Source organism: Protopterus annectens, chromosome 4.part0 (assembly GCF_019279795.1).
Source record: "Protopterus annectens isolate FY-2018-M chromosome 4.part0, PAN1.0, whole genome shotgun sequence".
In the NCBI taxonomy this organism is placed as follows: domain Eukaryota; kingdom Metazoa; phylum Chordata; order Ceratodontiformes; family Protopteridae; genus Protopterus; species Protopterus annectens.
In genome coordinates this window covers 645,576,632-645,590,980 of record NC_056733.1, presented here as the reverse complement: position 1 = coordinate 645,590,980, position 14,349 = coordinate 645,576,632, and the positions used below count along the sequence as shown (strand labels likewise).

Here is a 14,349-nt window from a genome sequence, read left to right as displayed (position 1 = left end):
TTCTTTAGTGACCACCGTTTACAGGAATTCAATATCCACACCACTGAATCCCAATATGTGGATATCTCACCACTGTCAACCAGTAAATGTGACACCCCACCACTGGCACCAGTAATCAAGGAGAATATATGTGACCCCCCCACCACTGGCAACAGTAATCAAGGAGCCTCAATCCTCACCGCTAGTACCACTGGGGGATGTACACTGGGAGGATGACAAGTTACACACACTGTACTTCCAGATGCAACTCCCTGCATCAAGTGCAATTTCCCTTTAGAGCACATAGAGTGAAGAGACCACAGTTAGTCCAGGGCTAGTTTCTCACTCTTTCTCCACATCCCCAATAAGTCACCCCACTGGCACAGCTACAGAGTTGAGATCTCAGCGGAGTGGCCAAGCCAAGACCTCCAGCACCCTCTCTGTCTAACCAGTGCTTCGCATCCCTGTCCAAGTAGGTGACACACACACTCTTGAGGTTTGTTTTACACAGACACACACACACACACACACACACACACACACACACACACACATACATATATACACACACACACACACACACACACACACACACACACACACACACACACACACACACCTGGGAAAGGCTGTGACAAGTTTACTAGCTATGCCCCCTTCTGCACAGACTATAAGGCAGTTTTCACTGCCACCAACCAACCCTTTATCAGCTACGTTAAAGCCCTTAACAAATTGTGCCCAATTTTACTGTGTAATGTTACTGTTTAACACAAATGGTAGTTTGACCAAGAGCAAGGCTATTAGGAGTGGTCCATACAGTGTCACCAAATAAATTTGCACGTACTCTCAGAGCTTAAATATTTCTCTACACAGATCAGCCAGAATGAAAGGTTTAAATATATTTAATAATAAATAATAAATGAACAAGACAATACTAAATATATATGTAAAATGAAAGAGTTCAAAAATCACAGGAAATATTTAAAAACAACATTGCAGGACAGTCTCAAATAAAGAAACATTTCTAAGATAAGCTTTGCTATATTCTCGACTACATCTAATGAATTACTATATCCTAGTTAACTTACAGAGCAAGTAAGGCGGATGTGGCGAGTAGATCTTCTTGTCAGGTCAAAGACAAAATACAGAATACTCAGTCTCTCTCTCAGAGAGAGTTCTTAAATTAATATCTCAAATATTACTGCTGGGATAGCTTGCAGGATAACATCACTTCTTGTCATCTGACTATATCCCAGGTAACACCACCACTGATGCAGCTGGTAGCATTTAGCATCTACCTGTGAAAATACACAGACAAGGCTTTTCTTATATCTAAGGCAGATCCTGAAGTCATAAAACAATAAAAACACTTCCACAACAATACAGTGAACATCTAGTTCTAGGTATTGTCTGTTACTGCACTGAAACTGAAAGATAACATCCTTTTATTACATGGCCATAAAGTAATTTAATTTCAGCTATTTTTCTGAAGTTAACCTCTAGTGTTCCAGTCTCCATTGTTGAAATATATACATCTAAACAGTTACAACAGTGCAGGTATATTTCTGGTGTAATCCAGTAGTGTACACTGTGGTTACATTTTTAAGCTCAGTACTTTACAAACACTTTTCAACACACACTTCTGTACCAGCAGTTTGATATACAGTTCTAATGCATTTGTAACACAAGCATATGGATCATGTTGATATTCACAAATGACATATAATTATTTACAAAATTCCAGATAGCTGGGCTGGCAATATCTCCATTTGTGACACATATATAAACAGTAGTAAAAGCAGAGAAGACAGACATATAAATCCACATTATTTCTGACATTTTATACATCACTTTTGAAAGTACTAACACTTAAAATATACTTTACTATATCTTATCCCTAAGGTTGGAACACTTCAGGAAAAAAGCTGATGTTCCAAACTTAGTATTTTTCAGCACCTGAAATTTCAGCCTGGAAATTATGAATCAATATATATTATTACTTTAGTTCCTTGCTAGTCAGTACTGGACAGGCAGCAGAAATTCACATCAGACATCTGATGTATGCATCTTTAACTGCTTGCATCAAGTGCACTCTTTGGTTAAGTTCCAGAAATGTAACACTCCTTTACCCTTACCATAACAGAAACATTTAATTTTCTACTGTCACTATAACATGGTCAGATAATGGAGCAACTGCAAATTAATCAAGCATGGTTATGTCCTCCTAAACAAAACAGAAATAATGCAAGGACCATGCAATAGAAAGTCTGCAAGTCAATTATTCAGTGAAATGTATTTCAAGTCCAGAGCCTATGAAGGCCCATTAAGGGCTTGCTTTAATTTACATCATAAAGCATGCAGCAAAATATTTAAACCACAAATCTAATAAAGACTTAAACGTTAATAAGCTATTTGTACACCTAATATCTGAAGGTAGAGTGTTCCATAATCTAACAGCCCTAAAATGGAATAACAAAAAGTTTATCTCAATTCTTAGTGCTAATTCAAAACTGAAGAATTATTATTCTTGGTTTTATCAATCACAGTTTAGATAATTAACTCCCAGCAATGTAGAAAACACTTCATCTTTAGTATGCTTGTATGCCAAAATTAAATTAGCCTTTAACTGTCTATAAGCTATTTAAGAAAATTATAAATTTTCAAGTTCACTTTATACATAACAAGGATTACAGGAGATTACTAGGCTAATGGCTCTGCCGCGGTGGTGCAGCGGTAGCATTGTTGCCTCACAGCAAGAGGTTCTCCCGTTCGATTCTCGGCTGGAGTGCGGGAAGTGCCTTCTGTGCGGAGTCTGCATGTCCTCCCCTAGGTTGGGTGGCGTTCGAAAGACATGCGTAAATGGGCGTGCCTTCGTTGAAGGTTGGACGTTGAGCTGGCACCTCAGCGTTCATGAAAATCTACTGCCAATCATGAGCGGATCGGAGTTCTGCTGTGGTGACCCCTAACCGGGAAAAGCCGAAAGACAAACAACAAAAACAACTAGGCTAATGGCTCTGGGGCCCTTACAAGCCTAGCCAAGTGTTTATGCCCAGAAAAGAAACCACAATACCTGTCAACCCCTGTCAATGAGGGACACAGGTGGAACCCCTGGGACAAAGGATTCTCAGCCAACTATATGTTTGTTACAATTCTTTGAATAAACTCAAGCTTAGCCAGTTGTGAAATCCCCAGCACCACAATATTCTATCTTAGGATAAATACTGTCAGAAAATAACGTCACCATATGTCCTTAGATGTAAAGGAAAACATTCTTAATTAAACCATATTTCCTAACACAATTCACATGTGAGTCAAGAGAGAGATAAATCAACAATTACATATAAAATTCTATCTTAGGATAAATACTGTCAGAAAATAACGTTACCATATGTCCTTAGATGTAAAGGAAAACATTCTTAATTAAACCATATTTCCTAACACAATTCACATGTGAGTCAAGAGAGAGATAAATCAACAATTACATATAAAATCCTTAACGTTTAACATAACAGATACAAAAACAAAACCACCAAAAGCTCAATCAGCGTGTCCAAAATATCGAAGAACTTGGTAAAATAAAACAATGACACGACAAACGCTGCAGTCTCCAAGTAAAAAAACTTTACTAGTGCACATAACACAAGCGTTTTCACTGGTTTGCTTCATCAGGTGTAATAAAAACACACTACAAACACACACCTTAAATACACCTCCTTGTCACATGTTAAAAATCAATTAGCATTCATTTCAAAAATATTTAAAGGTAAAATATACAAACTATAAAAACATATATAACAAGCATAAGCAAATTAAAATCATAAACATATATTAAACTTTTAATACATATGGACAGTTTATTCACATAATATAATATAATATAATATTTCATTTCCTAATGGGTCTGGACTTTAATTTAGGTCTGAGGGGGATGCATTAATTTAAAATTCAGCAATAGGTGTTACTGCAACTGCTTGAATAAAACAACGAAATATACACCAGGATCTTTATTAAATAAAGCTTTTGGGTCTACACCCTTCATCAGTATAACTTAACATATAAAAAAATCACCATTTAAATAGGAGAACATAAAGTCACGTGCTTCAACCCAACCCACCTAACAATAAAAATTAAAAGCTACAATGAATCAATAAATATATGCAAAGTACACATAAAAAAATCACATCTATAAAGCATATATATTTTTATAAATAAACAATTTTATACTGTTTCATATGGAATCACATGCACCATACTTAAAAATGAATAATTAATAATTAAAACTTAAACTTATAAAACTTCTCTCTGTCTTTTAGCCAGAATGGGCTTTAGACTAACTGAATTACTTATGCTAGGGAGGAAGATTTCACAGATCAGGTGAACCACGCAGTAAATATTCTAAGAGAGAGAGGTTATGATGATCAGTTGATCACCTCTAATGTGCAGGAAGTGGTGTGCAAAAGGGAAACTACTGCGAAACCCTTTTACTCTGCAGTAGATGGGGTAACTAACAGCAGTAAAAGAATGGATAAAGTAGTGACTAAGCTTAAGGTCCCTTTACGTTATACTAGGGATGTACAAAATTATACTGATATTAATCAGGAAGCGCTGGAGTACATTGACTACTGACCCTGAATTAATGCATCTTACAGATGCTACACCAACGTTTATGTACAGGAATAGTAGGTCTACAAAAAGGAGACTATGTTATCCACGGAATGAAACTAATGATAGCAGTTTGAGTTGTACACAGCCTTGTGGGAAGTGCAACTACTGTCATTATCTACACATTAGTGGTGTTTTCCTATATCCTGATCAATGCAAAACTTACACTTCTAATGTTCCAGCAAATTGTGAAATAGAACATACAGCATATCTCTCGCTCATTGCACATCATTTGAAAAGTTTTATATAAGTAAAACTGATAGATTTTTTAAAGAATGTATAAGGGAGCATGTTTATCACATTAGTAAGAGAAGTAAAACTAATGCCCTTGCGAAGCATGTTTTAAATACAGATGTATGTAACAAATTTTTAGCTATAGGCAGGGTATATGAGAATGTTAGGCGGGGGGGTGTATGTCAGAGAGCAGAGGAACTTGAATCCACATGGATAGTTAGGATGAGGGGTGATGCAGGGAATGGGTTAAGTGAATGCATCCCCATCAGACCTAAATTAAAGTCCAGACCCATTAGGAGATGAAATATTATATTATATGAATAAACTGTGCATATGTATTAAAAGTTTTAATATATGTTTATGATTTTAATTTGATGATGCTTGTTATATTTTTTTTTTATAGTTTACCTTTAAATATTTTTGAAATGAATGCTAATTGATTTTTAACATGTGACAAGGAGGCGTATTTAAGGTGTGTGTTTTTATTACACCTGATGAAGCAAACCAGTGAAAGCGCTTGTGTTATATGCACTGGTAAAAAGTTTTTTGACTTGGAGACTGCAGCCTTTGTCGTGTCATTTTATGTTTAACATAATGGCAAATAATTATCCATTAGTGACACCAAAATGAACAAGTGAACAATTATTGAATTTTTATACCCTTATGCTGTACTCATGTAGTTAACCTTATCCAGATAGTTTTGCAAACATTGATGACATACTGAATTTGTTATTATACCTCCAACCTTTAAATTGGCAACATATTTACTTAAACAAATTTGTTTATATATTGGACAATCACTCATAAGCAACCCAAACAGAAGCCACACAGTGACCCCTGGGGAACACCACATTTAAAACAAACATATTTTGAGAATTTGTAATCTTAACTCTATTTTTCTGATCCACCGATCAATTTATATACCTACCAGACAAGTCTGCATAGGTGACTGGATCTTTACAGTTCTTGTTATTAGCAGAATTGGTCCTTAATAGTTACGTTTTAAACATTGTGACTGGTTATTTACATTTCTTTTTATAGCAAATGTGTTACTTTTACTAGTTATTTTTTTAAAGCACTGTTTTGGCCAGCGTGCACACCTGCAAGGACCCCCCCCCCCCCAAGCACCCCAGGCAACTACCGCTTTGTCTCTCGCCACTGGGTGGCACAACTAACAATATACTTGCTATATCTTGTCCCAAATAAATCTGCCTCCCCACTGCATACTTGTAAAGTAAGGCTAGCACTAATTGCTTGGTGTATTTTATCCCCAGACAGATTTGCCTTCCTTTGTTTTACTTACACACCAAGGCCATAAAAGTACTGTTTCTGCAATTACCTACTTACGCTCCTACCTTTCTGCCTCTACCTCTTACTTGCTTTCACTTACCTTACAGCTCATAGACTTCCACTTCTCATACTGATTGTTTTTCTTTGGACTCTTCTGTGAGGGGGGCCAATCCCCCCATTGTCTCTTCCACCTAATGTGGAAACTAAACTCTTTTGACCTCAAACTTGTCCCAACTAACACCATAAGAACAATGCTGAAAAAAAATGAAACCTTCTTCCTTACCAGCAGACCAACTTCCGAAAGGGTTCCTCAAACTTTCAGCTGATGCCATAGCTCTGCTCATCTCCATTCTGGTAAATACGCCTATAGCAGAACAGTATGTCCCAAAATTATGGAAAATGTCCTATAATCACTTCTCTTCATAACAGGGGAACATCAACAGAATTAAACAATTACAGACCCATAGCCATCCTTTCCGCCTGTGTCAAAATTCTGGAAAAATGTATTCACACTCAATTACTACAATACCCATTATCTCACAACCTTCTCTCCCCTTCCTAACACAGTTTCAAACCGAAACACACCACCACAGCCCTAATTAATTTCTCTAACACCATCAACCAACTGAGAAATTCAAACCAGCAAGTAGCATCAATCTTCCGAGACATGTCAAAAGCATTCGACACTGTCTCCCATCAGAAACTCCTTAGTACTCTTACCTCACTAAACCTATCAAAGACTTCCTTCTCCTGGCTCCTAAGCTATCTTTCTGAAAGACAAGCAGTACAATGGAAATCAGAACTCTCACCACTTCTGCCTATCTTGGTCGGAGTCCCCCATGGGTCCATACTAGGACCCCTTCTTTTCATCATCTTCTCCAATGATCTAGCCTCATCCACAACACATGCTAAAGTAGCTCAGTATGCAGATGATTCAACTTTAATCTGCTCAGCAGATACCTTACCAGACCTCCACATAGTAGCCCAACAAGCTTTTAATGACATAGAAACATATCTAGGTAAATCACAACTAATCCTCAACCCTAAAAAGACAATGCTATTTACCAGTAGCAAACAATCACCAACCACACCTCCTTTCACCATTCTCTCAGCAAACAACACAGTCACCCAACCAGTTGAGCATACAACGCCAATCGACAACAAACTCAGATTTGGCCAATGCATACATATCACAATTAAGAAAGTCCACATTAAACTTAGCTCACTGTACAGAAGCAAGCCATTTCTCACTGACAATACCAGACTAGCCACATCCAGAAGCTTCCTCCTCTCTATGCTCCTATATGCTTTCCCCCTCTTTACCAACTTAAAAAACAAAATCAATCTTAACCAAATTGGAAACTTGCTACAACAAAATGCCAGCCTTCCCCACCAAACCCACCATTATATTGCTCTATATAAATTAAATTGGCTTGAGCTACCTAACATTCTCCATCTTTATCAACTTAAATTCACACACAATATCATCATCCATCCCGACAGTTGCCCATCCCTCAAGGAACTTGTTGTTCCCTACTCATGCCCATGAACTCTAAGATCTGCAGACAGAAACTTTCTCACAGTAATCAAAGCTAACAACACTCACGGTAAAGCCCTATTCTCAAATCAAATAGCCAAAGTATGGAAGCCGCTACACCACACCCTCGAAAACACACCTGAATCTACCAATTTCAAACAACTACTATTTGAACATCTATCCAAGAAATTACATTGCTCTTGCACCAAACCTGGCTGACAAGATCTCTATAAACCATTTAAAAATTTCCCTAAAAGTCCACTTTACAAATACCTGGACTTGCTTCTTGACACAACCACTGTGAACCTAATCACCTGACCCTCTCTCCATACATCCCAGTCTTAATTCATATGTAATTCTCGCTACAGAATTCTTAACTCCTAATGCCCTTTTCACTTAATTTCTCCACTAATCATGTTTACCTCCCTCCCTTCTTTTCCCACTTAGAATCAAGTGAAATCTGAGAAAGGGGAGTAAGCTAACTGCTACTGCTCTCCTCCATTTACAAATTAAAAAAAATAAATAAAGAATTTTCCCTCTTTTACCCATAGCCACCCCCCTTTTTTTCTCTTGATACTTTACTTTTTCTATCACCTGCTCTCGATAGCTCTCAACCTTCCATCTCCAAAACGAGGAACACTAGTCCTCATAATGTGGAACAAATGGACAAAATGTGGAACACATTCTAATGGCTTACTAACAACTCTAAGGTCACAGGCTGGTTAAAATATTCTGCTTTTACTTATAAAGATCTTTTAATTTAAATTTCTATTTAACATAGACTTCACTTAAAAAATTCCTAACTCTGAATGTGTGACAGACCCTCTCAGTGTGGAACTTTGAGGAACTTGTACTTTTTAAGACTCCAAATGAGGAACACGTGAGAGGTGTGCTACTCTCTCTCTCTGTCAACTTCCTCTCTGCTTCGGATTAATGATGCACATGCTGTTGCCTGTAACAACTAAGATTTGATGTACAGTACTTCTGTACTCTTTATTTCTTAAACTCTGAGTTAATTGTCATTACTTCCCTTCTATGCGGTGAAGTCCTTATGTACTGGAATGACTAACATGTTGTTTTATTGTCTTTTTTGTAGATAGACATGTCTTTCGGGATCTTTCGGCTTTTCCCGGTTAGGGGTCACCACAGCGGAATGCCAGTCCGCTTATGATTGGCAGTAGATTTTTACGGTGCCAAAGTGCCAGCTCGACTCCCAACTTTCAATGAAGGCACACCCATTCACGCACGCACCTACCTGCAACATCACTCGACCATGGGGAGGACATGCAGACTCTACACAGAAGGCGATCCAGCAGAGAATCGACCCGGAGAACCTCTTACTGTGAGGCAACAACACTAACCGCTGCACCACCGTGGTCTCTATTGCCTTTTTTTGTAGATAACACCTTTAAACTATCATGCTACAATTGGGAATCCAAGCATTATTATGCATGTTTATATTACCTCGTGCATACTGTATTGTTTGTAAACATTTTTATGGTGTATGTAATACTTTGTGGAGCTTTTCTCCCCAGGCCTCTGCTGAAAAAGGGCACAAGCTCAGTCAGACATTCCTGGTCAACAAATGTCAAATAAATAAATAACTCTCTCAACAACTGTCCACTCCTTACCTCATTTTCTCCCTCTCCTCAGTGTTTACTACTACTCAAAAAATATATAAATAAAAGAAATCTCATTTGTTCATAACTATTTAATATGTACACAGTGCTAATGTTTTCTCACAATGATCTTCACTGAAATGTTTGTGTGTTTTTCTTTCAGAACCTGAATCTACTAGAAACCTGTATTGAATACAACTTTGCACAGACTAACTAGACGATTTGTATTCTCAGTCTTACTGTATGTACACTATTGTACTATCTTAATTATTGTATTTTGCTTATATTTCTTTGGAGCCTTTCTCCCCGGGCCTCCCCTGAAAATGGGCTTCTGGTCCAGTCAGATTTCCCAGTAAACAAATGTAAATAAATAAATAAATAATTTATACTTTCTTTACAAAAGCATTCATCTCTGTCCTACCTAATATATGAAAACAGAACATGGGACAAAATATGTTTAAAGTATAGCCTTAGTGCCCCCTCACCTTCCCAGAATACACATCAAACTAATCTGTCTATAATCACCAACAGTATAACCATTGTGATTTTTACATGTTGGAATAACCATGGCCTTTTTCCATATTTTTGGAACAGAGTCGTCAGTTACAGTTTTCTGAAACAAATAATCTATCCAATGGTACAATCACTTATACCTCTCAAAAAGAAGACATTCAATCCACGTTGCCCAGCCGCAGAGTTCTTTTTAATACAATCAAAAGACAGTTTCATATGTTCTTCCATTAATGAAGAACTACTACCTGCTAAGCTTGATAGAAGAAGGAAATTTATACAAATTGTGGGGTATCTACAAAAAAATCAACAAACAAATTAGCCAAAACCTTGGGGGGTGGGTCAGTTATATGCCCAGAACCATCTCTTAATACCAGACAAGAGGCATCATTCGAACCATAGCCTTCTAAGTGTTTAAACAAGTCCCATTTGTTATCTAATACAATGACAGCCAACTTTATTTTTAAAGGCAATCCCATGTTCATTAACTTTTCTTAAAATATTTCTGAAAGTTGTTACAAACAGATCTATTTATAGGTTCATAGGTAGGTACTAGGCTATCGTCCCTAGGGCCAATACAAGCCCAGCCAAAAAGGTACCCTGGCTTTTGCCACCCAAGAAAATTATTTTCCTGTGCCACTGTCGAGCAGAGCCACAGAAGTGATCCCTGGGAAGAATTTCCTATTTCCCATCCAATCATCAAGATTTTTCTTGAAGAGTACTAATGAGGAGCTTTGTTTGATATAGATAGGTAGTTTATTCCAGGGTATGGGGAGTGTCTGGGACACTCAGGTGGTAGTCTACTTAACACCGAAAGTGTGTTAAGAGATCTTGGGACACAGGTGGACAGTAGTCTCTCCTTTAATAATCACATCACCACAGGGGTCAGGAAATCCTTCTACATGGCACACCATCACAAAAGGTTTCTCATCCAGAAAAAAAGAGGTCATTGTTCCCCCTCTACTCATCGCTCATTAGACCCATTATAGAGTACAATGCCCCTTTTGGTATGTACCTCACAAGACATCTACAACAACTGGAAAGGCCACAGAAATACCTCACAAAGAGGGTTAATGGCCTCAAACAGATGCCCTACGCAGACCGTCTCAAAAAACTCTAGCTTTACTCTGCTGCACATCACCTACTCTGAGGCGATCTCTGCCTAACATACGAAGCTATGTCAAACCCAGAGCTGTTGGACATGCTCCACTTAAAGAAATCCCAATCCCTCAGAGCTACACGCTGTAGGGACCTACACCTTGTCACCACAATAAACAGAATATGCTGGAGGGATAGATTCCTGTTCCAGAGACTTCCCATACTCTGGAACAGACTACCTATGTCAAACAAAGCTCCTGATTAGCACTCTTCAAGAAAAATCTTGATGATTGGATAGGAAATAGGAAATTCACCCCGGGGATCACTTCTGTGGCTCTGCTCGACAGGGGCACAGGAAAATAATTTTCCTGGGTGGCGAAGGCCAGGGTATCTTTTTGGCTAGGCTTATATAGGCCCTAGGGCCAACAGCCTGGTACCTACCTATGAACACATATTTTAGTTTCAGACTTTACATTCTTCTGAAATGCAAGCGAACATAAAACCAGTCATGCTAGCAAGTGTTTAAGTTTATAAAGGCAGTACTTAAATTCTCTCCCTCCCTATATTTGGGGAGTTTGCCCCCCCCCCCCATTATATTAGGCTTTGTTCAGATTTTGTGCGTTAACACATTGAGAGGTATGTGTCACTGTTAACAACTGCAAGTTAAACGTTACGGCTCTAGGTTTGTACCTGTCTTAGCTTAGTTACCGCAATCCACTGTCTCCCGAAAAGCAGACATTACAAAAAAATTTAAAAAAATCACATTCTGACAAAAACTATCTGCAGACCATGCAAAAGCATGACCTTAATCAAAATAAGGCGTAACTACAGATACTCACACCAAACTCCTTACTTTAAGAACACGGTTCAACAGTAAGGACTCATTTAGAAACAGAATGACATGTAAAATCCTTTGGCATATAGGGAGTGGCACCACAAATAAATTCTGGATGTGAAATAACAATAATTAAAACCAAATGCAAGTAAAACAGATCTGCCATATGCATTCCTGCACAGGACTAGAAATACTTTAGGTGTATGCTGCTATACAGAATACATAACACGCACTTCCAGCAGCGCGCAGATTCAACTACACTGTTTTCCATATGGTAGTTGGTGACATTTAGTATGTCATGTTTATTCATAGTAAGACTAGCAATTACAGGGAAACACAGAGTAGTGGGTGAGCTTTGAGCGGTTTTTGCTACTGCGCATCTGGTGGGGTAATGTTCTAATACAAACCCCCCTGAGCCTTATCAGTTCAGCTTCCAAAAAGGAGTGCTAAGACTGGATAACGCTGGACAGCATATAACCCTCACCCCAACCCTTGCAAAAACTGCCAGAAATATAATTTCTGCAGTGATACCAATATGGAAAAAAAATCACACCAAAATGGTATTGGACTCAGTCGGAACCTTTTTCCCTACACGGAAAGTTATTTCCACAATTCTGTTTTTTCAATAAATAAACAATACTAAAAGCAATTAATAAACTGAAAAAATAACACAATATAATGGATATAACAGCCAACATACGCAAACAACGTATGCACATCTGTATACCATCTAGAATGGTGGTGTTTGGGATCAAGCGAAATACTCAGTAATCTTTTTTTGTTTGCAGTCTCAGTCTCACTACTATTTTAAGTGTGTGTGTGGGGGGGGATACAATTTCCCTACTTAAAACTCTCAACAACGCTAAAATTTCTGATGCTATTCCATATATTGTTTAGGTAAAAACAGGGCTATTCTCACACTTACTACACTCAGTACATTGGCCTGAGTATTTACATTTTGGCTAGAACAAAACTATAGTTAGCAAAAAAAAAAAACAAAAAAAAAAGAATCCGTTTCAAACGGCCGAAAAAGCATTATCGCACTTAATAATTGCGATCCTACAGTTGTAATTAAGCATAAATTCTCCCACTTGCAAAATATTGCATACTTAAACAAGTTTTCGTGGCTGAAAACAAGAGTAAATAACGTATATATGCGCCTCTCCTGCAAAAAGCAACACATTACTGTAATCTCAGTGAAAAATTATGCTACGTATTGATGAGTAACTTAATGTACAAACTGGCAGACAGTACAGACTGTCAAGATCTTAGCCCTCAGCATTAGTTACCTAAAATAAACGTACAATTGATGTATAAGTTGCCTGACACATGTGTCAAAGCATGATTTAAGCACAAAATGTTTATATAGGCCTAACTTTACCCATACCAGTGCCCCAAAACTTTGTAAATGAACTCACATCGTCTAACACGTCGTGATACGCTTTAATCTGAGTTTCAATTAATTCTTTTTTCTTAACTAGTTCTTGGACATCTTTAACAGTTATACCAGAAGAGGACGTACTCGTTTCTTCAGACATGTTCTCCTTCCCTGTTAACAGATAACATTCCACAGTAATAACTACAACTACGGATACCTAGTGCAATCAACAGCATGACAACGCATTCAACAAAAAGGCGCTTGTCAGAATTCATGAATTTAATCCGCGTTCAAGTTTTAGCGAACGCGTGGTTTGGTACTTGCCACTTTGTAACACGGTGTATATATACCTCTCAAATGCCGTTGATTTTGCCTCATAGCTATGTTTAGTCCCTCATAGGGTTGCCAGTGGGTTACCACCTGTCCCACTTTGCGAGGGACAGTCCCTGGGCAGTTGTGTCCTGACAAAAAAGTTAAAAAATGGCAAATGTCCTGAGATTTTAGGACAAAATTATTTCCTATACTTTATGTAATCGTTGCATAAAACAGTTATTCTGTATTTAAAATACCTAAATGTTATAAGAAACGGAATAATCAACTAAAATGCTACAAGAATAAGCTTTTATTTAGGCAAAAAAGTTAAGTTATATACTGACCGTGGATATGTGTCGGACTCGGCCTGTAAAATCCGATGTTTGTCCCGAAAATGTCCCACTTTCGCCATTTGAAAAGGTGGCAACCCTAGTTGCCTTTTCAAATGCCCAAAGTGGGACTTTTTTTGTACAAGCGTCAAATTTTGCAGGGCAAAACATACCCACGGCCAGTACAAAGGACAGAACTTCACTTTTTTGCTTAAATAAATGCTTATTCTTGTAGCATTTTAGTTGCCTATTCTGTTTCTTATAACATTTCGGTGTTTCAGAAACAGAATAACTGTTTTATGCAACTATTATATTAAATCTAGGAAATATGTTTGTCCTAATATCTCAGGACATTTGCCATTTTTTTTCAGTTTTTATGCAGGACACAATTGCCCAAAGAGGGACTGTCCCTCACAAAGTGGGACAGGTGGTAACCCTAGTCCCTCACACACGCAAACAATTTATTTTTGTGGTAAACTACTGCATACCAATCAGCTGTACCTCATTATAGTTTCATACTAGGCTAGTGACCAGCAGAGTCTTTATAAGCCTTAAATTTAACTAAA

At 37.8% G+C, this 14,349-nt stretch overlaps 1 protein-coding gene across 1 annotated transcript in view; it reads right to left on the bottom strand.

Moving 5' to 3' along the window:
* The window catches only part of PSMD9 (proteasome 26S subunit, non-ATPase 9), a 470,946-nt gene extending 457,546 nt beyond the window's left edge, over nt 1–13,400 (bottom strand). Inside the window, exon 1 of the mRNA XM_044068612.1 lies at nt 13,183–13,400. Within this exon, the coding sequence (XP_043924547.1) occupies nt 13,183–13,302 (120 nt within the window). The 5' untranslated portion in view covers nt 13,303–13,400. The remainder of the gene's footprint in view (nt 1–13,182) is intronic.
* Between the last annotated feature and the right edge of the window lie 949 nt (nt 13,401–14,349).